This window comes from Haliotis rufescens, unplaced genomic scaffold (assembly GCF_023055435.1).
Source record: "Haliotis rufescens isolate VD_foot unplaced genomic scaffold, xgHalRufe1.0.p SCAF_9, whole genome shotgun sequence".
NCBI lineage: Eukaryota > Metazoa > Mollusca > Gastropoda > Lepetellida > Haliotidae > Haliotis > Haliotis rufescens.
In genome coordinates this window covers 39384884-39411841 of record NW_025964383.1, presented here as the reverse complement: position 1 = coordinate 39411841, position 26958 = coordinate 39384884, and the positions used below count along the sequence as shown (strand labels likewise).

At 43.3% G+C, this 26958-nt stretch overlaps 1 protein-coding gene across 2 annotated transcripts in view; it reads left to right on the top strand.

The window, feature by feature from the left end:
• LOC124139570 overlaps positions 1–26439 on the top strand; it is an 85969-nt gene extending 59530 nt beyond the window's left edge. For both annotated transcript variants that reach the window (XM_048391129.1, XM_046506745.2), the window contains 12 exons: positions 1474–1561; positions 8231–8270; positions 9979–10106; positions 11399–11539; positions 12238–12323; positions 13141–13172; positions 14276–14395; positions 15632–15714; positions 17702–17819; positions 19478–19654; positions 21999–22094; positions 22553–26439. In XM_048391129.1, the coding sequence (XP_048247086.1) occupies positions 1474–1561; positions 8231–8270; positions 9979–10106; positions 11399–11539; positions 12238–12323; positions 13141–13172; positions 14276–14395; positions 15632–15714; positions 17702–17819; positions 19478–19654; positions 21999–22094; positions 22553–22755 (1312 nt within the window). In that variant the 3' untranslated portion in view covers positions 22756–26439. The remainder of the gene's footprint in view (positions 1–1473; positions 1562–8230; positions 8271–9978; positions 10107–11398; positions 11540–12237; positions 12324–13140; positions 13173–14275; positions 14396–15631; positions 15715–17701; positions 17820–19477; positions 19655–21998; positions 22095–22552) is intronic.
• Positions 26440–26958: the final 519 nt, after the last annotated feature.

The window sequence follows — 26958 nt, the reverse complement described above, 5'->3', positions numbered from 1 at the left end:
CTTTCTCTCTCATCCCTCCCTCCCCTTTCTCTCTCATCCCTCCCTCCCCCTTCTCTCTCTCATCCCTCCCTCCCCTTTCTCTCTCATCCCTCCCTCCCCTTTCTCTCTCATCCCTCCCTCCCCTTTCTCTCTCATCCCTCTCTCCCCTTTCTCTCTCATCCCTCCCTCCCCTTTCTCTCTCATCCCTCCCTCCCCTTTCTCTCTCATCCCTCCCTCCCCCTTCTCTCTCATCCCTCCCTCCCCTTTCTCTCTCATCCCTCCCTCCCCTTTCTCTCTCATCCCTCCCTCCCCTTTCTCTCTCATCCCTCCCTCCCCCTTCTCTCTCTCATCCCTCCCTCCCCTTTCTCTCTCATCCCTCCCTCCCCTTTCTCTCTCATCCCTCCCTCCCCCTTCTCTCTCATCCCTCCCTCCCCTTTCTCTCTCATCCCTCCTCCCCTTTCTCTCTCATCCCTCCCTCCCCTTTCTCTCTCATCCCTCTCTCCCCTTTCTCTCTCATCCCTCCCTCCCCTTTCTCTCTCATCCCTCCCTCCCCTTTCTCTCTCATCCCTCCCTCCCCTTTCTCTCTCATCCCTCCCTCCCCTTCTCTCTCTCATCCCTCCCTCCCCCTTCTCTCTCTCATCCCTCCCTCCCCTTTCTCTCTCATCCCTCCCTCCCCTTTCTCTCTCATCCCTCCCTCCCCTTTCTCTCTCATCCCTCTCTCCCCTTTCTCTCTCATCCCTCCCTCCCCCTTCTCTCTCTCATCCCTCTCTCCCCTTTCTCTCTCATCCCTCCCTCCCCTTTCTCTCTCATCCCTCCCTCCCCTTTCTCTCTCATCCCTCCCTCCCCTTTCTCTCTCATCCCTCCCTCCCCCTTCTCTCTCTCATCCCTCTCTCCCCTTTCTCTCTCATCCCTCTCTCCCCTTTCTCTCTCATCCCTCTCTCCCCTTTCTCTCTCATCCCTCTCTCCCCTTTCTCTCTCATCCCTCTCTCCCCTTTCTCTCTCATCCCTCCCTCCCCTTTCTCTCTCATCCCTCTCTCCCCTTTCTCTCTCATCCCTCTCTCCCCTTTCTTTCTCATCCCTCCCTCCCCCTTCTCTCTCTCATCCCTCTCTCCCCTTTCTCTCTCATCCCTCTCTCCCCTTTCTCTCTCATCCCTCTCTCCCCTTTCTCTCTCATCCCTCCCTCCCCCTTCTCTCTCTCATCCCTCCCTCCCCTTTCTCTCGTGATCTCTCACTTGATAGCCATAGTTTTCAGCACCAAATTTGATACTGAACCTCCTGCCTCACTTTTGTTTCCGTGTTCAACATCAGCATTCAAGGAATCACAGTGTTTCTGCTCAATTATAAATTTACCTGTTCTCTGGGCCAAATATTTTGGACCGATATGGTTCATGGCCTATGTTAATGCTACGGAAACACTGTAGCATGGCCTTAAACTAAACACACAACTCACTCACTCACTCACTCACTCACTCACTCACTCACTCACTCTTCCAGGCTGGAGAACAAGGAGAAGAAAGAACAAGAGAGGAAGACGAGAAAACGGAAAAGTTCAGAATCGGAGGCTGCACCCCAGAAGAAACAGGTTGGTGTGGAATAAGTGAATGAGCTGCCTGGGTATTCCGGGTTAGAAATATCACCAGTAACCTATGCTTACCTGGATCCGGCAGTCATGCTGAGAGACTTGGTTGATTGCGAGTCATCATAACCTGACAGCATGACGCTGCTATGATAACAATCACTGGTTTGTCTGGTCCAGATTTGAATATTTACAGCAGACATCATATAGCTTGAATATTGCTGAGTGTGGCGTTTAATAGACAAACAATTATAATTCTTGTGAATACCTCACCTCTATCACATCAGTGCCATAAATTCCTGTTTATGCTGAGAACCACACTATAAATTTTTATAAATTTTCAACAGACGTCCACTACACTGCCAACATATCCATAGTTGTGAGGGAAACCCTATCCCTTGCCAGAGGCGCCACTGCGCATGCGCAAGGCGGGAATCTAGTCACTTCTTTCCTGTGTGTCCAGATGACAACAAGGAAAATATTTTGTTGCACATCCGTACACGTGATTGAGTTCCACACTTACAAAGCACATTAGATCTTCTCAAGCTTCATAGGCTACAAGCAGTGAGCAGTCTACAAGCAGAGAACGGGGGTATAAGAAGATCGGAAGTTCTAGTAAGTAATTAGTTAGAAACGTTTTGTGGGATGAGATCTTCATCTCAAGGACAGACACCCGTCTGTTCAGGCTGTGGGCAACACCAGATACCTGGTGACCCTCACCCTAGATGTCTATCATGCAAACAACTGCACACAAAAGTCAAGGTGCAGCTATTGCGAGCCTCTGTCAAAGGAGAAAATTGACAAGCTCTACAAGGCATGTATCAACAATCCTGATTACAAAGATTACTAGCGCATCAAGTAAAAACAAGTGATTAAGCTCTTGGTGGCCATATTAATCACGTGGGTTACAAGCGAGTGTCGCGCGAGGGCGCCGTCTCACCTTATGAGGAGAAGAGAACGCGTCGCTCATCCCACTCTCCCAAAAGTTGAGGAGCAGATGCATTTTACCGGTCAAAAAGAAAGTGCCTCTAACTTGCATCCGGCAACGTATGGTACGGTCGATCATCGAGTTTGGACAGAAACTAACGATCTTCACCCTCTGCCGCGTTCCCCCTTTTAACTTAATTGAGTTCGGAATTCAATGTCTGTAATGATGTATAAAGCGTAAAAGCGCGAGTGTCGCGCGAGAGCGCCGTCTCACCTTATGAGGAGAAGAGACCCCGTCGCTCATCCCACTCTCCCAATAATGTTGAGGAGAAGATGCATTTTACCGGTCAAACAGAAAGTGCCTCTAACTTGCATCCGGCAACGTCTGGTACGGTCGATCATCGAGTTTGGACAGAAACTAACGATTTTCACCCTCTGCCGCGTTCCCCATTTAACTTAAATGAGTTCACGGAAAGAATAACAAAATTCAATGTCTGTTATGATTGACGCACGCATGCAATCTATGACCCGGCTTGGCCATACAGGGGTCGATCAGATTGATAAAAGCGCATGCAATCAATGTCTCAGAAAATCTCATATCCAAAAGAATCTGTCGCACAACCCCGGCTTGGCCATACAGGGGTCGATCAGATTGATAAAAGCGCATGCAATCAATGTCTCCGGAAATCTCATATCCAAAAGAATCTGTCGCACAACCCGGGCTTGGCCAACAGGGGTCGATCACAAGATTCAAGAGACCTAAGGATCTCCCAATAAAGTTGAGGAGCAGATGTACCTCACAGGTTTTTAACTAAAGGGATTCGGAGAAATTAACCAACTCAATGTTGTAATAATTGATAAAAGCGCACGCAATCAAGGGCTCAGGAATAAACTCTAAAAAAATGGATTGCACAAACCCGGCATGACCAAACGGGGATTGATAAGCACGAGATTAAGTGAGATATAAGGCTGAATATGGCAGTACTTCCTCATACAGCAGACAAGCAAGCCTACGCTGTATCTGATTATTATGAGGACACAGGAGAACAAAAAGAGATAGATTACCTCCCTACCACGTACACCATAGGGCAGATCGTGAATCACGGACATTGCATCGCAGTATGCTCAAAAATACACACCATTCACCCTCTAGCCATAAGATAGACGAACTGACAAAGCTCGTGCTAATCAGGATAGAATTCCTAAGCATGCGCCATCTCATACTGCCGCACAGTCCAGTTACACGGGCGGAGAAGCGAGGGAGATGTTACGTCACTATCACACAGTTATAGAACACGTGATTCCCGCACGGCCAGTCGTAGATCAGACGACCGGGATTACGCTACCCTCAGCCATATGACCCAGTCTCAGCACAGCCCGAGTAGGGGGTGCGGATCTATTGCTAATACTGTTTTTTATACAGTGGGGATTCTACTACGGAGGTTAATTATAGACCAAATAATTATACCATTAACATATCATTGCAGAACTCTATAAACTAATGCCCGCCCTTTAAAACAGATACAAGGACAAAATACCAAGATGACCTTGTTAGAACGTGACGGGTAGGAGGTACCGGTCAGTTGATTCTAGAATTCCTTACCCTTCCCTGTTCGTCATATATTGATGACGTCATCAAGAATCGAATATTCATTAAATGCTACTTTCGGCACTTAATGTTAGACTGGGTATGCCTGCCATTAATAAGAGTGATTACACAAGTTGCCCCTGCGCACAGCAGCCGAGCATCGTTGAACTTTTCTACTAACGTCATACCCCGAACAATCAGAACGTAGGCCTACACTTAGACACCCCACGGAGATGACACTACAGCAGACCGGATTCATCAACAGCTCACTGGAACACATTCTGAAGATGCAGGAAGATCTTCAATCAGCAACCGGACTAACTTCAAGAAGCACAGTTCCTGCTAAAGATGATCATCCCACTTCGCAGAGGAGGAAGCAGAAGCAGTCCCCGAAGGGGATACCACCGGAAATGCCTTCAGACCCTACCGACATCGCTTGCCCAATGGACAACGATTTAGAACTACAGAAGATCAAAGATATGACCACATCGAATCCAGTCGAACTAGCCGGTCTCACAGACATCGACCCAAGATTACACAAGTTCAGCAAGGGGCTATCAGCACCTTAAAAGAGTCAAGAGACCACTCACGGGTTCTACTCCCCAGTACTCCAGGTACCTACACTTTGCAGTCAACGGTCAGAGATACCAGTTCAGGGTACTACCATTCGGCATATCCTTAGCCCCATGGTTATTCACCAGGATCACCAATCCCATCATCGGTTTGCGCCCATATAAGCTCATAAGGCTTCTCATATGTAGACGATTTCCTATTGGCCGATCAGGACAAGCGCAATTAGTTTAAACACAGTGTGCCTCACTACTAACAATCTTAGGTTTCCTGGTTCACCCTCTAAAACAGAGCTAGTACCCACACAGGCATCACCTACATAGGCGCAAGATTCTACTCAACAAGGGGCATAGCAGCACCCACAGAGGACAGATATGCAAGAGTAGAGCACATGATAACAAGCCCACTCGATCAGGCCGTCAAGTCGAGACGCTGGTGGATGTCTCGCCTATGCCCGCTCACATCTATCCAAGATTTAACCTACAGAGGCACAAGGTCTCAGCCTTTACTGAAGGAGGTTACATGTTTATATGCCTTGGTGGACTCAGTGAGTTGCAAGATCGAAGTAAGACACATTCCGGGGAAGCTAAATATACTAGCAGATTACCTATCCCGGAAAAACAAGATAGTACCCACAGAATGGTCACTACATCCCGAGGTGTTCAAGTGGATAACCCAGGTATGGGACAGTCCAAACATAGATCTATTCGCCACATGTCTCAACAACAAACTACCAGTCTATGTCAGCCCGGTACCAGACCCACTAGCACTCCAAGTCGATGCGCTCTCCATGGAATGGAAGGGAATGTTTGCTTACGCATTTCCCCCATGGGCTCTCCTAGACAGAGTACTGAGGAAAATAGAGGAAACGGACTGTGTCATAATCCTCATAGCCCCGGCCTGGCCAAAAAGGGCTTGGTTTCCGAGACTCCTACAACTGCTGCTAGAAGTACCTCTGAAACTCCCAGTACGTCCCGACCTATTGAGACAACCAAAGACGGACATATTTTACGGCCGCCTCGACAACCTCCATCTTCACGCTTGGAAGTTATCTCGCATAAGATGCAAGCAGCCGGTTACTCTGAATCAGCTGCACGAAGAGTGGCTAGCTCATGGAGACCAACCTCATCTGCGATATACAATAACAGATGGGACAAGTTCGTCGAATGGAGAAGAGGAAAACAGTTACATGGAGATATAACGATACCTATAGTAGCCGATTTCTTGCTCCATCTCAGAAATGACAAGAATTTACGACACGGCACTATCGAAGGATATAGATCAGCCCAGTCATCAGTATTACAACACGATGACCTATCTATAGGTACCCATCCAGTACTAAATCGACTTATGAAGTCTTTTGCCCTGGAAGATATAAAAGTACCACGTACTTTTCCTAAATGGGATCTATCTATAGTATTGTCGGCATTGATGAAAGCACCGTATGAACCCATGAGTAGTGCGACATTACTATCAGTCTCCAAGAAAACTGCTTTTCTCTTAGCCATGGCTACGGCGGCTCGCGTGTCAGAACAACACGCTATTGACATCTCCACTGTAACCCATACCAAAGAATGGAAATCAGTGTCGTTCAGATCGCTCCCTGAATTTATTGCCAAAAACCAGTCGTCAACCTTCGGCCCACTCGGACATCGGCAATACACAATTCCAGCCTTAAGTAAAAGTGTGGACTTCCCGGATAGATTGCTTTGCCCCATAAGAGCCTTGAGATATTTTATCACAGCGACTCAACCCCACAGAAAGCAGAGAAAACGCCTATTTATCTCTTGCAAGCCCTCGTCAGAAAAGGACATCGCAAAGGGCACTGTAGCGGGATGGCTAAAAACAGCTATCACAGATAGCTATAAAACGGCACAAATCTCCACTCCGATTTGGGGTAGCTGCAGACCCCACGAAATCAGAGCACTGGCAACAAGCCTAGCCACATGGAATACTGCATCCATCGAACAAATCGTGGCCAGCTGCCAGTGGAAGTCCCACAACACTTTTTCAAACTTTTACTTACGAGACATACAGACCGATCTAAATGGACTATACACTCTGGGGCCTTTGGTGGCTCCCCAGGTGATAGTTACCAAATAAAGTAACCTGTTCCCTCCCTCTTCCAAGAAAGGGGGGCGGTCGGGTAGCCTAGTGGTTAAAGCGTTCGCTCGTCACGCCGAAGACCCGGGTTCGATTCCCGACATGGGTACAATGTGTGAAGCCCATTTCTGGTGTCCCCCGCCGTGATATTGCTGGAATATTGCTAAAAGCGGCGTAAAACCATACTCACTCACTCACTCCAAGAAAGGGAAAAGAGAGGGGGGGGGGGTGAAGATTTCAGAAGTACCTCAGGAACTCAGGGTAAGTTGTACTTTGTTACTGGACTGCGCTATTGAGTTAGTAAAACAGGGCAAATGTCAACACTGAAATCAGAGATCGAAGGATTAAGTGATATACGGTAATCTACATGATAGGAAGGTTAATGTATTACCACCGGAAGTGACGTCATAGGAGTCATCACACCGGAGAAACGTTAAGATACGTTAAATATCACTATCCAAAAGGGCATAACGGTAAACCACGTCATAAGTGATACGGGAGAATAGTGACACCGGAAGTGACGTCACAGATGACGTCATCACCGGAAGTGACGTCACAGATGACGTCATCACAGGAAACGACGTCACTAAAAAGTCTAAGTATCACAAGGGAATATACATATACCCTTCACATGACGCCTTGAAAATTCTATACGTCTAAGTCTTGTAAGTAGACTATTAGACACATCCGTTTAAGACCCCTTTTGGCATATAATCCTTGGTTTTACCACTTCACTAGCCAAATATCTATGGGATGCTAGATACCAGAACCCGCCGGTCCCTCTGGTGTATACTGGCACTGATGTGATAGAGGTGAGGTATTCACAAGAATTATCAAACAATAGTTATCATTGTGAATAATTCTAAGAATACCACCTCTATCACATCAGGAATTAATCCCTCCCACCTCCCCAAATATCTGCATCTAGTTGATGAGAGTATGGGTTGAAAGAAGTGACTAGATTCCCGCCTTGCGCATGCGCAGTGGCGCCTCTGGCAAGGGATAGGGTTTCCCTCACAACTATGGATATGTTGGCAGTGTAGTGGACGTCTGTTGAAAATTTATAAAAATTTATAGTGTGGTTCTCAGCATAAACAGGAATTTATGGCACTGATGTGATAGAGGTGGTATTCTTAGAATTATTCACAATGATAACTATTGTTTGATTTTTTTGAAAATCGGATGTGTAGTGGGTAGTCACAATGTTGAAGTGAATGGGTACCCGGTAGGATGAGATGGTCATGTGATGTTAACCTTCTAGAGCCTCACAGGCAGCTTGGGTTGTGTACTCCCCAGGGAGCTGAGAATGAAAATTGAGAACACATATTCGTTGAACAAGGTGACAATATGTGGCTCCTTGAGCATGACCCTCTGTGGTAAAATCTGAGGCAACTTGTTTGTTTCCAGTAACCATGGTAACCCCATGTCCTCGTCCCCCAAACATGTGTCGGACCTTACATGTTACTTGTGTTTTTTGTCTTCTCCAGGTGATGAAGCAAGAGACACGGAACCTGCCATCTGTTTCAAGTGAGTTCATGGAATGAATGCTTGATTGGGGCCCACATTACATATACAGTCAAGTCCCGTTAATCCGACATTGTTGGTTGCATGTGATTCTGTCGGATTAACGAGTATGTCGGATAAACGAAATTAAGAAGTATCAACATTCATGATCGAAATTCGGACAGCTACACGATAGATAACGATACAAACACGTAATAAAAAATGAAATATTCGTATTGTTATATTTCATTGTTAGCGGAATATGTTTTCTAATCATGCAACCTCTAAAGCTTAGCACAAAACAACTGTTACGGACTGTATGACTGATTCAAAATACTTCAAAAAGCATAGTCTGGAATGGAAGTCGCCAGTTGGAAACTGGTACCTCAAAGCTTAAGAGAGCTGCTTTCTTAGTGGCTAAAGATGACTCCCTGTCATTTCATTGGTCGGTCATAGTTGGTGAAAGGTTGTTCTGATGTGACCTGTGATAGGATGTCCTCAACGATAGCGAGAACTTGTATCTAATTTTAATGAGATTAATCTAAGCATGTGATTAATCTTATTTTCTTTATTTAAAGCATTCATTGTTTATTGTTAAGCAAGTTTATCTCTGCAGCCGTTGTAATATGCAGCTACCAGCCGACTCATTTTGTATCAAAACACAGGCTGTGTACTCGCGGGCAGATGACCACGGAGTACACTGATCACTGTCGGATTAACGAGACTAATTAATTAGTGATTTCGGTAATTCGTTGCAAATTAGGTGTGTCGGAGTCGGAGTGCGAGACTGTCGGGTTTAACGGGTCTAAATAGCACTGATTTAATCGGTTCTTATGATAAGTGTTGGATAAAGCCGATTGTCGAATTAACAATTGTCGGATTAATGATTGTGGGATTAATGAGTGTTGGATTAACACGACTTGACTGTTTTTGTACTGTTCACATGGTACTTCTTCATCCAATAATAAGATTACGGGATGTGTGGTATGGATAAACAAGACTACCTGTTACGTCATCAACATGACTTAGATAGGAACTCAGTCCAACCAAATGCCTCAAGATATTAGATGTAATTTATATAATTCTAAATTTATTCTTTTGTGACTGGGGTAGTCGGGTAGCCTAGTGGTTTCTAGTGTTAGCTCATTACGCTGAAGACCCGGGTTCGATGCCCGGCATGGGTACAATGTGTGAAGCCCATTGCTGGAATATTGCTAAAAGTGGCATAACATCATACTCACTCGCTCACACTTTCTGTGACTGCATCGAAAAATATGGATACGCAAGGGTTATCATGTGATGTGTTTATTGCTGAAGGCTGTATTACAATATATGGGGGCAAGTGTGGCCCAGTCGTCTCAGGCGCCACGATTTGATGTGCAGAGTTGCATCCCTTGGGCATGCCATAAACCTATGATTGTGGGTTCGAATCCCGGTTCACCCTGATTATGTTTCTCATTTTGTCAGCACCATACCTGTGCTCGTGCGTTTCACGAAAGTGGTAAACGTCTGAGATCTGCATCACTTTGGGCTATCCTCCCACATTAAACTGACACGCCGCGATATAACTGGAATACTGTTAAAAGCGGCGTTAAACCCAACTCACTCACTCACTTACAATATACCGGTACACCAGTTATATCGCACAACCCTAGAGATTAATGTTGTTATTATGACTGGTTGTGTCTACCATGTTAGACCTGCTGTCAACACTTGCCTGTGCTGGTTACAGGGGTAGAGAGGGTGCTAGAGGAGTATCTCCAGTCAACAGATGCCACGCCCAATTCCTTCTGCAATACTGTCGTCGGCAAGAAGCTCAATACAGATGTTGCCATGGAGATCTTCAGGGCCATTGTCAAGGTCAGTTCACATTAAAATGTTACTTTATTTTTTGTTAAGATTTAATGTACTTTGATAAATTTATTATTTTGGTTATATTTGCACCTTGATATTGCAGCATACAGATCCGTGTCAATGGATATGATACCAATTGGTATGATCCTCCTGGTCTTCATTCTGGCAGGACCGACTATCACCTCCTGCGTGTGTTTATCATAAACGAGACCCAAATTAGCGTCACATGATGAATTTTATTAATGTGTCAAGCTTTCACCGCGTGTTTCACATATGTCTGGCCTGACGAAAATGTCGAAGCAAAAAACAGCCTTATTGTACTCTTAACATGACTCTTTTTCACCTGAAATTACACTTCTTTTCCCAAATGATTTCTCCAAAGCTTCAGTGAGACATCTCTGGTTTAGTTCTGAGTTTTGAAGATCAGCAAACCTAATATCTTTTTTCCAAAAGAAGTGGTTGTTTTCATTTCCTCAGTTGCTGCGCCCAACTGGAAAGTAGCATGCTCTAGCTAAAAAAATCACCCTGCCATGCCATAATTGTCACGACTGGACCCGAATCGTTCAGCCTTTTGTTCAACCTGATCGGACACTGATCAATATACTGTAACAATTGTCAACAATGTATTCATAAGAAAATGTTCAAATTTATGACTAAGTTAATTTAATACTTTAACTAAAATTTAAAATATTCTGAAGGTAGCATCGTGGTTGAGCTTGGTTCCAAAATGGTTACCATGGTTACTATGAAGCCAATTCTTCCCTTCTGTGATTTAGCTTTCAATAAAAGCCACAAAACAGTATTCAAGCACACAACAGGTGGTGCAGCTCTTCAATCTTGAGGGGCACAGGTGCCCCAGTCGTCTGAGGGGCCTCAATTATGTCCCCTGGACACTACTGAAACGTGATCATGGCTTCAAGTGCCAGATCGTCCAGATTAATATGGGAGTCATCTAAGGCGCCGTGATTTGCTGTGCAGAGTTGCGTCCCTTGGGCACACCAGAAACCTATGATTGTGGGTTCGAATCCCGGTTCGCCCCGTGTATGTTTCTAGGTTTGTCAACACCATACCCGTGCTTGTGGGTTTCACCGAAGTGGTAACTGTCTGAGACCTGCATTACTCACTCACTCACTCACTCACTCACTCACTCACTCACTCACTCACTCACTCACTCACTCACTCACTCACTCACTCACTCACTCACTCACTCACTCACTGTGATCATTACGTGCAGGTAGTCCCTGGAAGGTGATACATGTATTTTGAGGTTGTGTGTCATGCTCTGCTGTGATTGACAGATGCTACAGACGAGTTGCAGCGATCAGCTCCCCCTGGTGTATGCAGCGTGCAGCGCGGGGTCCGACATAAAGGGGCCATTCATGACGGACACGGAGACACGCCTACTAGAACTCATCACCGCTCTACTGGAGGAGTACATGGTAACTTGTATTTTTTTTTTTTTTTCGTTCTTTCGTTCGTTCCTTTTTCTTTCGTTCTTTCGTTTGTTCATTGGAGTACATGGTAACTTGTATTCTATATTTTTGTTTGTTCGTTCGGTTGATCGTTCATTCGTTCGTTCGTTCGTTCGTTCATTTAATGCCACATTCAACAATATACCAGTTTATGAGAGTGACCTCTAAATAACTGAGTATTGATGAGACAATGCATTGATATAATGGCGCCTCCATGCTGGACAATGACACCCAAATAAACCAGTTCACCGAGTCTGACGTAAGAGGTGACTAACGGAATCAGGTGGTCAGACTCGCTGACTTGGTTGATGCACATCATCGTATCTCAATTGCATAGATAGATGTTCATGATTTCAGTCCCTGGATTGTCTGGTCCAGACTTGATATTTGAGGATCATTGCAAAAGAACAAATGCACTTAAATGTAAAATTAGTTATATTTTGTAGATGTAGTTCAAATTTGTTGAATTCAGATAGGTTTTGGAAACACTAAAATGATGCAGGTATATTCAGAAGCATCATCAAAATATGGGAACTGTTGAAAAAAATGATGCAGTGACTAATAAGCAAATACATTCCACTACCCCAGTTGTATTGTGTTAGAGGTGTAGGCTACCTGTCTGAGCTTCTATCGAAGATGATGATGATGATTTCTCTCTGCTCCAGGATTGTCCGCGCCACCAGCTGATGGAACTCCTGTGGAACTCCATCTTCCTGCCCTGTGTCGCACTTCCCGGACGTCTGGCACTCTGGTCAGTTCATATGTACTATTCAAAGACAGTTTTACATTACGACATACGTAGGATCAATTGTTGAAATGAGACTTAAGCTTGTCATTTGTTTGTGTCATGATTTGTTATGGTGCCATCACATTATTTTCACTGGCCGACAAAGTTAGCTCAGGTTTCACTTCATGCGAGACCGCCTCCGTGGTCTTGTGGTAGAGCGTCCGCCCGGAGAGCGGAAGGTCCAGGGTTTGATCCCGGGCCGCGTCATACAAAAAGACGTTAAAAGATTGTACTTGTTGTTACCCTGTCTGGCGCTCGGCATTAAGGGGCTAAAACAAGGACTGGTCGGCTCGGAGGCAGTATACTGTGTCTGAGTGGGGTATTCATGTTAAACTGCGGCATGGTATCTCAGTGAGCCAGCACTATAAATCGGCATCAGTCCGGACTAGTACAAGCAGCCACACACACACATACACGTGCATGCACGTCGCTTTATAAGTGCAATAATCTTGGACGCGACGTTAAACCCAATTTCACCTCACCATCACTTCATGCGACCACGTGGTTGTGAAGTAATGTAGTGGTTAAAGCGTTAGCTCGTCACATCAAAGACCCGGGTTTATTCTCCACATGGGTATAATGTGTGAAGCCCATTTCTGGTGTCCCCCGCCGTGATAGTGCTGGAATGTTGCTAATAGCAGCGTAAAACCCTACTCACTCACTCATTCATGTGAGGATGTGTCTGATCTTGATGGAGAGACGTATAGAGCGGAAGAAACCGTGTAATTTTAAGGATATCACCCCTGAATGTGATTTACATGAAAGTCTTTCTCTGTTTCAGTCGGATGTTCACTGCTCTCTGCCGATGTGAAGGTAGGGAGAATAGTTTATGCTTATTACTTAACATTCCTCCTTAAACCTTGGACGGGGCGGACGGGTAGCCTAGCAGTTAAAGCGATCACTCGTCATGCCCAAGACCCGGGTTCGATTCCCAACAAGGGTATGATGTGTGAAGCCCATTTCTGGTGTCCACTGCCGTGATATTGCTGGAATATTGCTAAAAGTGGCGTAAAACCATACTCACTCACTCACTTGAACCTTGGACATGTGGCCTCTCAATCACTAAAGGACACACCATTTCAAAGTCTTTTATTGTATCCAAGGCATCCAGCCTATCTGAAAGAGATTTGTATCTTGTAACTTAAATCCCCTAGCTGCTCAACATCCACCCCAGATTCTGGGTTCAAATCTGGGTTTAGGAATAGTTAGGCTCTTTGGATTTGAGGACCTGCCTCACTTTGGGCTTTTGTTCACCTATCAGCTGACTACTTACTTATGTCAGTGTTATTAATAGTGCCATTATCCAAAGTAAGCTGAATCAGCAATATGTGAATTGTTGAGTCAGCATGAAGCGAGGAACAGCTATGTCAGCTGTATCCAAATAAATCCATTCTTCTTGTTTTTAAACCTGGTTCATGGAGCTCTCCATACTATCACTGCCACCAGTCACAGGTCCCCAGTGTGCACGGAGCTCTCTCTACTATCACTGCAACCAGTCACAGGTCCCCAGTGTGCACGGAGCTCTCTCTACTATCACTGCCACCAGTCACAGGTCCCCAGTGTGCACGGAGTTGAACTCACAACCAACTGACCGTTATGTCTACAAACACGCAATGACTGCCATGACACCGAGTTGAATTGCTTTCTTTGTCAGTTTGATTTTCTATTTTATTTCAACTGACTTGTAATTAGTGAGAATGCAAGGGGTAAGTTGAGTGATTTTCCAAATGTCAGGATGTGGGATTTGAGGGAACGTTGGCAAGACTCTTGTAATGGTTGCTTGCACTCTGATGGCAGTGATGACACTGGGACCTCATATAAACATTTTGACGTCATGATGTCAGTTTTTTTTTAAAAAGATAACTGGATAAGTACATTTATTTTCGAGGAATAATACCATGTTTGTCCACCTTCAGGTGACCTTGAGCAGGTGAGAGTCTTCATCTTCAAGCTGCTGACCAGTGGCTATCTGGGCTACGTGGAGTCAGTGCTGGCTGTCGTGGGGGTGTGGCCGCTCACGCTCATGGGAGGGGCAGGTGAGTGATTCACGGGGCCAGGTGTAGAAGGGACTGATTGGTTGGTTTGTTGTATAACGCCGCACTCAGCAATATTCCAGCTATATGACGGCGGTCTGTAAATAATCGAGTCTGGACCAGACACAGTGATTAATATCATGAGCATCGATCCACGCAATTGGGATCGATGACATGCATCAACCAAGTCAGCGAGCCTGACCACCCGATCCCATTAGTCGCCTTTTATAGCATGCATAGTCACCTTTTACGGCAAGCATGGGTTGCTAAAGACCTATTCCAACCCAGAATCCTCACGGGTCAGCAGGGACTGATGTATAGGCCCTGAGAGGATTCAAGGTCAGCATTGGTCATTGATGGTCGTAACATTTATTGTTTGTTTGTTGTTTAACATCGCCCTCAGCAATATCCTTGCTACATGATGGCGGTAGAGTCTGGACCAGACATTCCAGTGATTGTCATCATGAGCATCGATCTACATAATTGGGATACGATGACATGCATCAACAAAGTCAGCGAGCCAGACCACCCAATCCCGTTAGTTGCCTACAACAAGGATGGGTTGCCGAAGATCAATTCTAACCCGGATCTTCACCGTTCACTGGTTGTTCAAGGCAACCAAATAGATTGGGTGGTTAGATTCAATGACTTGGTTGATTGCGTTTATTGTATCCCAACAACATTGGTCGCTGCTCATAATATCAGTCACTGGATCGATAGATCCAGATTTAATTATTATAGCTGAAATATTGCATTGGAGTGTAGTGTTAGGCAACAAACAAACAAGCTATATTAACCAGAGGTAGTCTGTCTCCCAGAACAAAGAATAAGAAAAAAGAATTTTAGTCGAGAATGTTTTGGCAAGTCAAGATTTCCTCAGCCTGAAATAAGACATTGTTCTGGGCTCAATTTTAATTATGATTTTTATTTTGTAGATATATTTTAAAATATTTAACTATATTTCTGGGACTGAATGTTAGTCTGAGCCAGGAAGGTGATACTAACAATGTTTCTGCCTATGAGAAAGCTACAAGCATAACAAGTCTAAGATCATATGAGTTATGAGGTTATATGAGACGATTCGGAGTAAGCTCTTACGCCAATACAGACTTTTGTCCACTCTAGTCATCTTCATCTGGTGACTGTGAGAGATGATGAAGCCCGGTCATCAGGTATTATCAGTTTCATGTTAATGACTCCTGTTTACAAGCATATCACCTTGACACTGGCCTGTTGCAGACATGCCTCCGATGATCCAGGTTGTGCGACACACCATCCTGGAAGCCGGAACAGCTGAGGGAGCAGACGGCTTTGTGCAGAAAGTGAGTGTCAGTGGAACATATGGGCTTAACATGTACAACGCAATTCTGCCTTCCTCTCTAATCACCATCTTACCATCTCACCCTCGACAACTCTTAAGTTATTGTGGGGTGTTTTTGCTAAGTTTGTGTAACCAGATGATATTATTTGCTCAACCACACACCTTTTAACCAGCAATTCATCCTTCAACCATCCATTCATCATTCAACCATCCATCTACTTTTAAATCATCCATCCCTCATTCAACCATCTATCTACTTTTAAATCATCCATCCACCATTAAACCATCCATCCATCCTTCAACCATCCATCCATGCTTAAATCATCCATCCATCAACCCTTAAACCATCCATCCTTCCTTAAACCATCCATCCATCCTTCAACCATTCATCCACCCTTATATCATCCATCCTTCCTTCAACCATCCATCCACCCTTAAATCATCCATCCATCCTTCAACCATCCACCCACCCTTAAACCATCCATCCTTCCTTCAACCATCCATCCACCCTTAAACCATCCCAGCTTCCTTCAACCATCCATCCACCCTTAAATCATCTATCCATCCTTCAACCATCCATCTGACCACCTCCGTGGTCTAGTGCTAGAGCGTCCGCCCGGAGAGCAGAAGGTCCGGGGTTTGATCCCCGGCCTCGTCATACCAAAACACGTTAAAAGATGGTACTTGTTGTTACCCTGTCTGGCAGCCACAGCAGCCACACAAACACATACAGGTACATTACATGCACTTCGCTATATAAGTGCAATAATCTTGGATGCGACGTTAAACCCCATTTTCACCTCCCGTCACCTCAACCATCCATCCACACCTAAACCATCCATCCACCCTTAAATCATCCATTCTTCATCAATCCATTAAACCACCCATCCATCATTCAACCATCCATCCATCCTTCAACCATCCATCCACACCTAAACCATCCATCCACCCTTAAATCATCCATTCTTCATCAATCCATTAAACAACCCATCCATCATTCAACCATCCATCCACACTTAAACCATCCATCCACCCTTAAATCATGCATCCATCTGCCCTTAAATCATCCATCCATCCTTCAACCATCCACCCTTAAACCATCCATCATCCATCCTTCAACCATCCATCCACCCTTAAATCATCCATCATCCTTAAACCATCCATCCATCCATCCTTCAACCATCCATCAACCCTTAAACCATCCATCCATCCTTAAACCATCCATCCATCCTTCAACCATCCATCAACCCTTAAACCATCCATCCATCCTTAAACCATCCATCATCCATCCTTCAACCATCCATCCACCCTTAAATATCCATCCATCCTTCAACCATCCATCCACCCTTAAATCATCCATCCATCCTTCAACCATCCATCCACCCTTAAACCATCCATCCATCCTTCAACCATCCATCCTTCAACCATTCATCCACCCTTATATCATCCATCCATCCTTCAACCATCCACCCACCCTTAAACCATCCATCCTTCCTTCAACCATCCATCCACCCTTAAACCATCCCAGCTTCCTTCAACCATCCATCCACCCTTAAACCATCCATCCATCCTTCAACAATCCATCCATCCTTCAACATCCATCCATCCTTCAACCATCCATCCATCCTTTAATCATCCACCCATCCTTCAACCATCCATCCATCTTTCAACCATCCATCCATCCTTCAATCATCCACCCATCCTTCAACCATCCACCCATCCTTCAACAATCCATCCACACTTAAATCATCCATCCATCCTTCAACTATTCATCCACCCTTATATCATCCATCCATCCTTCAACAATCCATCCACACTTAAATCATCCATCCAACCTTCAACCATCCATCCATCAATCAACCATCCATCCATCCATCCATCATTCAACCATCCATCCATACTTCAGCCATCCATCCATCATTCAACAATCCAGACGCCCCCCACCTGTTCATCCCGACACCCTCCCTCACTCCAGCTGTGTGTTTCAGCTGATGATGTGCTACCAGAAGATCTGCCAGTGGCCGCCCCTGTCCGAGTCCCCCGCTGATCTTCTGTCTTCCCTCATCAACAGACTCAAGCAGTCCATCATCACAAAGCAGCATCATGGTGAGGCCCTGACAGAATCTCAGATGGTCAGGGACCAGTTCAAAAGTTTCATGTCGGATAATAATCTTAATTCATAAGTTCAGAGGTTTTATAAAGTAACTAAACAAAGCACAAACTGGAATCCTATTTCACTGATCCTATTTCTATTCATATCTGTTAGGATTTGTCGTTAGATATCTTCCTGGGGCAAGGGAGACTGACAAACTAGACTGGAATTTCTGGGCTCAATTGTAGTGCCACCAGTGGCTGTTACGAGTTATGTCCCTTCTATGTCCCTCCTACTGCCAGTCAGATTCCACCTCTCATATCACTTGTATTTGCCACTCATCACCAATCACCCCTTTCCGTAACCTGCAAGAAGACTCGTCCCTCTATCGATGAATGTTATGTGCAAAAATACGACGAGCCATTCAGAATGCGCGTATGATTTCAAGTTCTTCGTCAAAGAATCCCCCAGAAATAATTTTTGATTTTACATATGTCTTGCATCTAAAAATATACCCAAGACACATTTAAATGTGTTCAGTCATACTGTATAATTCTGCAGGTCCCGATGTGCTTTAAATTGCATCTGAAATATTTATATTATATAGGGAAATATATGTGAAACATTACGCAACGAGTTGACAATTGGTTTAGGTATGCCCGTTTGCGGAACCCGATCGCAAAAATGGCCATGTGAGGGGCATGAGACGTTATTCGGCTTGTCCCGGAATAACACGAGTTGGTCACAAATGTTGTATTTGCTTCAGACAAAATGGTGGCGCCCAGTCAAAACAATCTGATCGATAATCGGGATCTGTATTGAAACAAAACGAGTCTTACCCCGCGAAGTGCATCAAATCACTTGAGCACCATGATTAAGAACATGAAAAGATTTGCAAAATATCTGTTGACGCCCAGTTGGCAAAACACATGCTTTGCAAACCTACAGGCGAGCAAAATCTGCACGTTGAAATCCATGTTGAATATGAACCGGATGTCTAGTACGTTAAGTGATTTTGATTGGACTATGTATAGACTCAATAGTCCAGTATCAGGTATTTCCACTAGGTGGGGATTCGTCATCACCAGAACTAGTGCTAAGTCCTTCTAGTACAGTTCGTTATGATTTTCAACACCTAGTAAATAAACTTCATTCAGTAAAGTCAGGGCAAGACACGAGAATCTAAAAGAGGCCACTAAATTCAGGAATCCATCATTTTCAGAATTATGTTTTTTTGGTAGGTAGGGGGTATGTCTCAAAACTTTAGGAATTCTTTTTTATCCGAAGACAAACTTTTAAAAAGGGCCCCGAATTATGATACTATGCTGCCACGGAAACATTTACATTTGAGATTTCATAATGATGGTAAAGTGGGGCAATATCAAGGCAGAAAATTCAAATTTAAATATTTAATGGATCAGTTTAGTTTCTATTTTGCATTAAGTTGATTAATTTCAGGTCTAGATAGAAAATTGTTATTTATACACATACAGAACATATAGAATAACTACTTTTGTTATTAATTGATAATTATATTATTGATGATGATGATGATGATGTTCTGGGTGAACAGAGGCATATTTTCGAACGAAGTCTCTTGCCTCATGAGACACCACATGTGGTGTATGTGTTTTTATAAGTTTGCTAATGTTTTTTGCTGTTTCATTCCCAGGTTGTATTTATGAAACCATGAAGAGTATTGAGCTGTTGCTATGGAAACAAGGTTGGAAGTTTGTTTACATGCACTTCGTAAATCGCCACTTTAACTCAGTCACTGATGCCTGGAAAGCCAAGGGAGATAACTCGAGTGTGGATCCTCGCTTCCTAAACACTATGATCAGAATATTTGGTGAGTGTAGTAGATCTGGTAGCTTTGTCAGGAGTGACAAATGTTGAATATTTAAAAATCAGTTCCCTCAAGTTGGTCTGAAATTGTTTGAGCTTGTTGAAACTCTAATGTTCTAAAAATAATTACCCTCCCCTGATATGAGAGTTGTCATATTTTTGGATGACACTCCCCATGTCTCTCCTCGAAATGACAAGATGCAAAAGCACTTTATATTTTATTATCACAGGTCAGTTTTTTCTTGAGCCCCCCAAATATATGTATTATTTTTTATGACCCTCCCCAAAATGACGAAATGCAAAAGCACTTATATTTTATTATCAAATATCAATTTTTTCATGACACTCCCCAAATAGGTATTATTTTTACGACCCTTCCCTAGAGATTGTCATTTTTTCGATGACCCACCCCCAATGCCCTCTGACCTTTACTTAACTTTGATGATTTGTGTTCCAACATGTCGCTTACAAGTTATAGGAATTTTATGTCACTGAAATCACACAGTTACTTCTATGAAGAAATGAATTAAGCTATGTTCTTAGTCAAAGATGTTTATTGGTTTTTTTTAGCTTTTCAATTGTGGTGATCTGGTTTAAATATTGATCTTGTGAATATTATCTGTTTGTTGTGCCTCCCATGGGAATTCCGGGTTAGAGTTGATCCCAACAACTGGGACTCTGAGTGGTCAGAGTCGGTGACTTAGTGGATTGTGTGTCATCATACCCTCATTCGACTATTTACAGACAGGATCTGGTGGTCAGGTTTGCTGACTTAGTTGATGCATGTCATCGTTTCCCAATTGCCTGGATTGATGCTCATGACATCAATCATTGGATTTTTTGGTCCAGACTTGATTAAGTTCAAACCGCTGTCATAGAGCTGGAATATTGTTGAGTGCATCTTTAAACAACAAACAAACAACAAATATGTTGTACTTATGTGAATCATCTCTATGACAGCAAATTTTATTGGCTAACAAGAAAAATTGTTTTTAATCAAAAGATGTAGCCACACCCACACTCTTTCCGCTTAGTTTGTAAAGTATGTCATACATTTTCTTCTTCACACATGACCAGCAAATTAATTTGAGACACATTGCAGAAAGTGTCAGTAATGTTACACTGACATCTGTGTAGTCTCAGGATCATTAATTCCACTTTGACAGTGACAGATTAAAACAGCTTGCATGCTATTGCCTCAGTTCCTAACTCAGTGAATCAAACAATGTCGGGTTTTATGACACTCAGTCTCAGAGGCATGGGTGGCCAGTAGCTTAAGGCACAGAAGCTTGCTGTGCAGAGTTGTGTCCCTTGGGTGTGCTGGAAACCTATGATCATGGTTTGAACCCAAGGCTCACCATGGTTATGTGTTTGTTGGTTTGTTTGTTGGTTGCTGTTTAACGCCTCACTCAGCAATATTCCAGCTGTATGATGGTGGTGTGTGCATAATCTAGCATCGATCTACGCAATTGGGATAAGATGACTTCATCAACCAAGTCACCCAAACTGACCACCCAATCCTGTTAGTCGCCTCTTACGACAAGCATAGTCGCCTTTTACCACAAGCATGGGTTGCTGATGACCTATTCTAACTTGGATCTTCACAGGGCCCATGATTATGTGTCTAGGTGTGTCACCACAATACCTGTATCACCAAAGTAACCATCTGAGACCTGCATGAATTCAGGTTCCCCCCACATGAAGCCGACACGCTGTGATATAACCGACATACTGTTCAAAGTGATGTTAAACCCAACTCACTCACTCCCCTCATATAGCCATCTTCCCGTGGCAAGGGAGTTAACTGATAATAAAAGTCCAGTTTCCACCCTTGCCAAACTAGGCTTGAATTTCGTAGCATGATCATAGCACCGCCAGTGGCTATAACAAGTTATGTCCCTTCTATGTTCCTCCTATTGACCAATCAGATTCGATATCGCTTGCCTTTGCTTCCAACAAGATGGCGGCACCTAGTCAAGACGATCTGATCGATAGTCAAGGCCTGTTTTGTAATTAAATGGGTCCTACCTCGCAAAGTGCATCAAATCATTTGAGCACCTTGATGTAAAACATGAACATATTTGTAAAATATCTATTGACGCCCCGTTGATGGTACGCACGCTTTACAAATCTTGCAGTTGACGGAAATCTTCACTTTTAAATCCATGTTGTTAACAAACCTGATGTCTAGTTTGTTGTGCGATTGGACAATGCAAAGACTCGTTAGTCCAGCCAAAATGTAACTCCAGAATTCCAGCCTAGTTCGGCAAGGGTGGAAACTGGACTTCTATAGTCAGTTAACTCACTTGCCTCGGGAAGATGACGATAGCATGCTCCCTGTGTTTCAGGAAATGTGTACCACCTTCCCAAGTTCTCCCACAAGCACAAGGACTTCCTCAAGGTCCTCAAGCGATGTTTCATCTCAACCCTAGAACGTCCTACAGGTATGGCAGTCGAACCATTGTTGTCAATTTTCTGTTCAATATTTTGTATGAGGTTGGTCCCTGACAGAGTTCAGCAAAGTGATAAGCGTAATAAATGTTATATTTGGGATAACACTTTCTTCGTAAAGTACAGAATCTCGTACTTTGGGGGGTTGAGTCCTTTCTGGGTTTCGAACCCACACTGCCAGAGTGAGGCACCTAATCGCCAGCACACAAAGTCAGCGATCTAACCCACTCGGCCACCGAGGCTTCCACTAGAATGAAAGTACAACAACTGGTAGTCTTGATCACGTACTTTGTGTAAGTACAAGTGTGAATTGGCACGGCTCCCATGGCCGAATGCTATGAACACACAATGCCACTTGTCACCCTGCTGAAAATATTGTTGAGATATAAGCATTTGTAGCATGAAACCCCACACATTCACTCTGTTGAAGCTGAATGTTTAATATTTACAGAACACTTTGAGGTCCAACTGTATGCTGCTGAGGTCCTGGCGGAGTTATCTCCCTTCCACCCCCAGTTCATCATGGACGCCCTCGCGGAGTGGTACACGCACAACAGGGTCATGGTTCCAGCCCAACAACGGACTTACCTGGAACAGACAAGAAATGCCCTCATCGCTAAAATGCCCACTTTCTTCGTTGAAAAATTTGCATGATTGTATAACATGTTTTAAAAAATGTTAATTTATTTTGGAAACCATTATGACTGCTGTGAATTCAATTACAATTTTGAACGCACAATTTATCAGAAACTGCATAGTATTTTGATATTTTGGATGTGTGAGAGGTTGATGTTGGTGTCTGTATATATTGGTTTTTTTGTCAGAGGGAAGTGATGATGGAGTTTGTTATGTACTAGTGTGAATCTTGATAGACGTCAGGCCTAGTTCATGTGGTATCCCTGCTGACTGGTGTCAGATACAGAAACAAGTTTTAGCTTACCTAACATTAAAATACAAGCTTCTGATTGGTTAAGGAATTATTTTCCTTTAGCCTGCTCAGTGGTGGGGTACAAATGTCATGTGACCCACTGAGAAATCAATCGGAACACATCTTAGGGTACTTGCTTACCTCGTATAAGTATTGTTTAATGTCTGAAGTGAACATATGTTTATCCGAATGTATTGGGTAAAGGGTAGTATCTTGGTTTGTTTGCTGCGTCAGCTACGAGTTTTGCAAACACATATTTTTTATGTGTATGAATGAATGTCAGTAAGATATATTCGTTAAAACCTATGGATAAATCTATCCCAGGGGCATATAGTGTGAAGTACCCTGCCGCTGTCTCCATTAGACTCACACACAGGGTACATCCCACCAAGACGACTAACGGGATCAGGTGGTCAGGCTCGCTGACTTGGTTGATGCTCATGATGTCAATCACTGGATTGTCTGGTCCAGACTCGATTATTTACAGACCGCCGTCATATAGCTGGAATATTGCTGAGTGTGGCGTTAAACAACAAACAAACAAACAAAATATCACAGCATCTGCCTCTCAAGATCAGCTGACAACTTATAATATAATCAGCATGTTTATACATATACTCAAATCCAAAAGAAATGAGACTTTCATAATATGTTCTAAATGTGATTAAAACGAATTGAGTTTTGAATGACTTGTATCCAACTTATGTCTACAAATTGTTCAAGGTGTTTCCCTCTTCGAGTGCCAACATCCTGATAGAATAATGAGCTGATGTTACGACTTGTGGAGTCGATACTTCAGTACATGGTCTGCTGTCAACTCCACGCATAACAAACAGATGTGGCTTTCAGAGGCACGAAATGTTTCACATGTTTGTGAAAGTCGTGTATGTACATAATAATCTGAGCTGGTTTCATGGAAATAGGATTTTCATGCATTGAGTTCATTGTTGACTGTGATTTATTTTATATGGTATTATTTCTGATAGTTTTGTACAATTTTCTATAATTTGATATTCTAGTTTGTATATTTTGTATAATTTGTTTTTGTGGTTTTATTAGCATGTGAACATAAATGATTTTGTCGAAAATACTAAAGTCATAGTATCTTGAATTAAGTAATAATATTTTGTATATTTTGTGGTAGTAAACTTATAACTCCAATACACACTCGATACAAACTCTGGTCCCATAAACTGTGGTCTCCAATTAACGCAGAGTCATTAAATCAGGCTGATGCATGTCATCGTATCCTAATTTCGTGGATCGATGCACATGATGTCAATCACATGATTGTCTGGTCCAAACTCGATTATTTACAGACCGCCGTCATATAGCTGGAATATTGCTGAGTTCGGAGCTAAACAACAAAAGACAAACATTAAATCAGGCAAGTGATATTTCTGTCTAAAGTCAGATTTCCATTTTTTATATATGTCCTGTAACAATGTTTCAATGTCGGACATGTGTTTTTGGACTTACCAGTCTTCTAGTCTTTCCATCTTTTTTTATCATTTTTCAATCACATGCCTGTTATATGAAACATATACGCAGGTATATCTATTATAGGAAATATGGTAGACAATTGGATCTAATCAAAACATGGGAAAGCACATGGTGTTATTATTCTGTAGATATAGTAGGTGTAGTGGCTACTGATAAATGTAATACCAAAGGCTTGAACATATTCTAGTCATGCATGGCTGTGAATCAGTTTTGCCACGTCAGCAGTTTTGACATGTGTTTTTCTCTGATCACATGATGATTGATAGTTTAAGTATACTGCATACAGCACCTCTCAAGTTGTACAGAAGACGTCATGTGGTTCACACTAGGCCCATGGCAATAGCTTTAGAAATAGGAGATTTCACACACAGTATTTCTTGAGTAATGTTCAAGTTAAAACTGTTTTATGATTTTTGAGAGACATATTTGACAGATGACGCTTTTCCCATGACAAACACAGATAAACAGATTTGTCTTCTCAAAACTAGTAGAAGCATTCGGTTTGCTCTCCATCTGATTCTACTGACACCTATTTTTGTGTTATATTTGTGCAATATTTTGTATATTTGTACCTAGTGCTCATTGTTGAGATATTTTCCCCATGTTGTAACATATGCTTATGGATACGTGTACATACCTGTCTATTGTAGCGCTGCACTATCGAGTCTCACCATTGTCTCACAATCACATGTCTGTCACCATTGTATCACACAGTTGCAAGTCTGTCACCATTGTGTAACACAATTATGTGTCTGTCACAATTGTGTCAGACAATCACGTATCTGTCACCATTGTGTAACACAATCATGTGTATGTCACCATTGTGTAACACAATCAAGTGTCTGTCACCTTTGTGTGACACAATCAAGTGTCTGTCACCATTCGGTTACACAATCGTATGTATGTCACCATTGTGTAACACAGTCATGTGTCTGTCACCACTGTGTAACACAATCATATGTATGTCACCATTGTGTAACACAGTCATGTGTATGTCACCATTGTGTAACACAATCATATGTATGTCACCATTGTGTAACACAATCATATGTATGTCACCATTGTGTAACACAATCATATGTATGTCACCATTGTGTAACACAATCATGTGTATGTCACCATTGTGTAACACAATCAAGTGTCTGTCACCATTGTGTAACACAATCATGTGTCTGTCACCATCGTGTTGCACTGCAATATGTCGATCCAATTCTGTCAAACAGCCAATGATGAAACCTCTTCAGCAACTGAGCCTTACAATGTATATTGTTGATTCACCACTATTGTGACTGTGATACCTTGACACTGTTGTCTCACTCACTCACTCACTCACTCACTCACTCACTCACAAGAAGCAAATTAAATGTGGATTAGATGGTCACAATGTCTACCAATTCGAGTTTGGTTTTGACAGACGGACAATACCAACTGTCTCAAAACATGAACCATCCTTGATTATCCTGTGTAATATGTCTCCATTCTATTACATGAAAGACCCAGGGCCCTGTTCCACAAAGCAATTGTAGCGGTAAGGTGATCGTAACTCTCACACTTTAACATAGAATTATGACGGTCATAGCACTACAATCACGATGTGGAACAGGGCCCTGATCCAATCGCCACCACAGCTTGTCCCAGAAGAATCCTCGATTGTATACAGGATGCCATCATATAACTCAGCTATTGCTGAGTGGGGCTTGATAAACAAACAAACAAAATACAGTGTACCTATAATACACTGGGTAATCAAGGAGTGGTATGAACACAATGCCCTCAATGTCCAGATCATCTTCCGGAGGCTAGAGAGTTACAGACTTTAAAAGTCCAGTTTCCTCCCTTGCTGAACTAGGCTGGAATTCCTGGGCTCGATCGTAGCGCCACCAGTGGCTATTATGAGAAATGTCCCTCCTATGCCTCTCCTATGGAGACCGCCTCCGTGGTCTTGTGGTAGAGCGTCCGCCCGGAGAGCAGAAGGTCCGGAGTTCGATCCCCGGCCGCGTCATGCCAAAAGACGTTAAAAGATGGTACTTGTTGTTACCCTGTCTGGCGCTCGGCATTAAGGGGCTAAAACAAGGACTGGTCGGCTCGGAGTCAGTATACTGTGTCTGAGTGGGGTATTCATGTTAAACTGCAGCATGGTATCTCAGTGAGCTAGCACTATAAATCGGCATCAGTCAGGACTAGTACAAGCAGCCACACAAACACACACACGTACATGCACGTCGCTATTTAAGTGCAATAATCTTGGACCCGACGTTAAACCCCATTTCACCTCACCTCTCCTATGGACCAATCAGATTCCACCTTTCGTATCACATGCATTTGCTTAAAACATAACGGCACCAAGTCAAGACAATCTGATCGATAGTCAAGATAAAACAGGTCTTATATCGTGAAGTGCACATCAAGTTCGGCAAGGGTGGAAA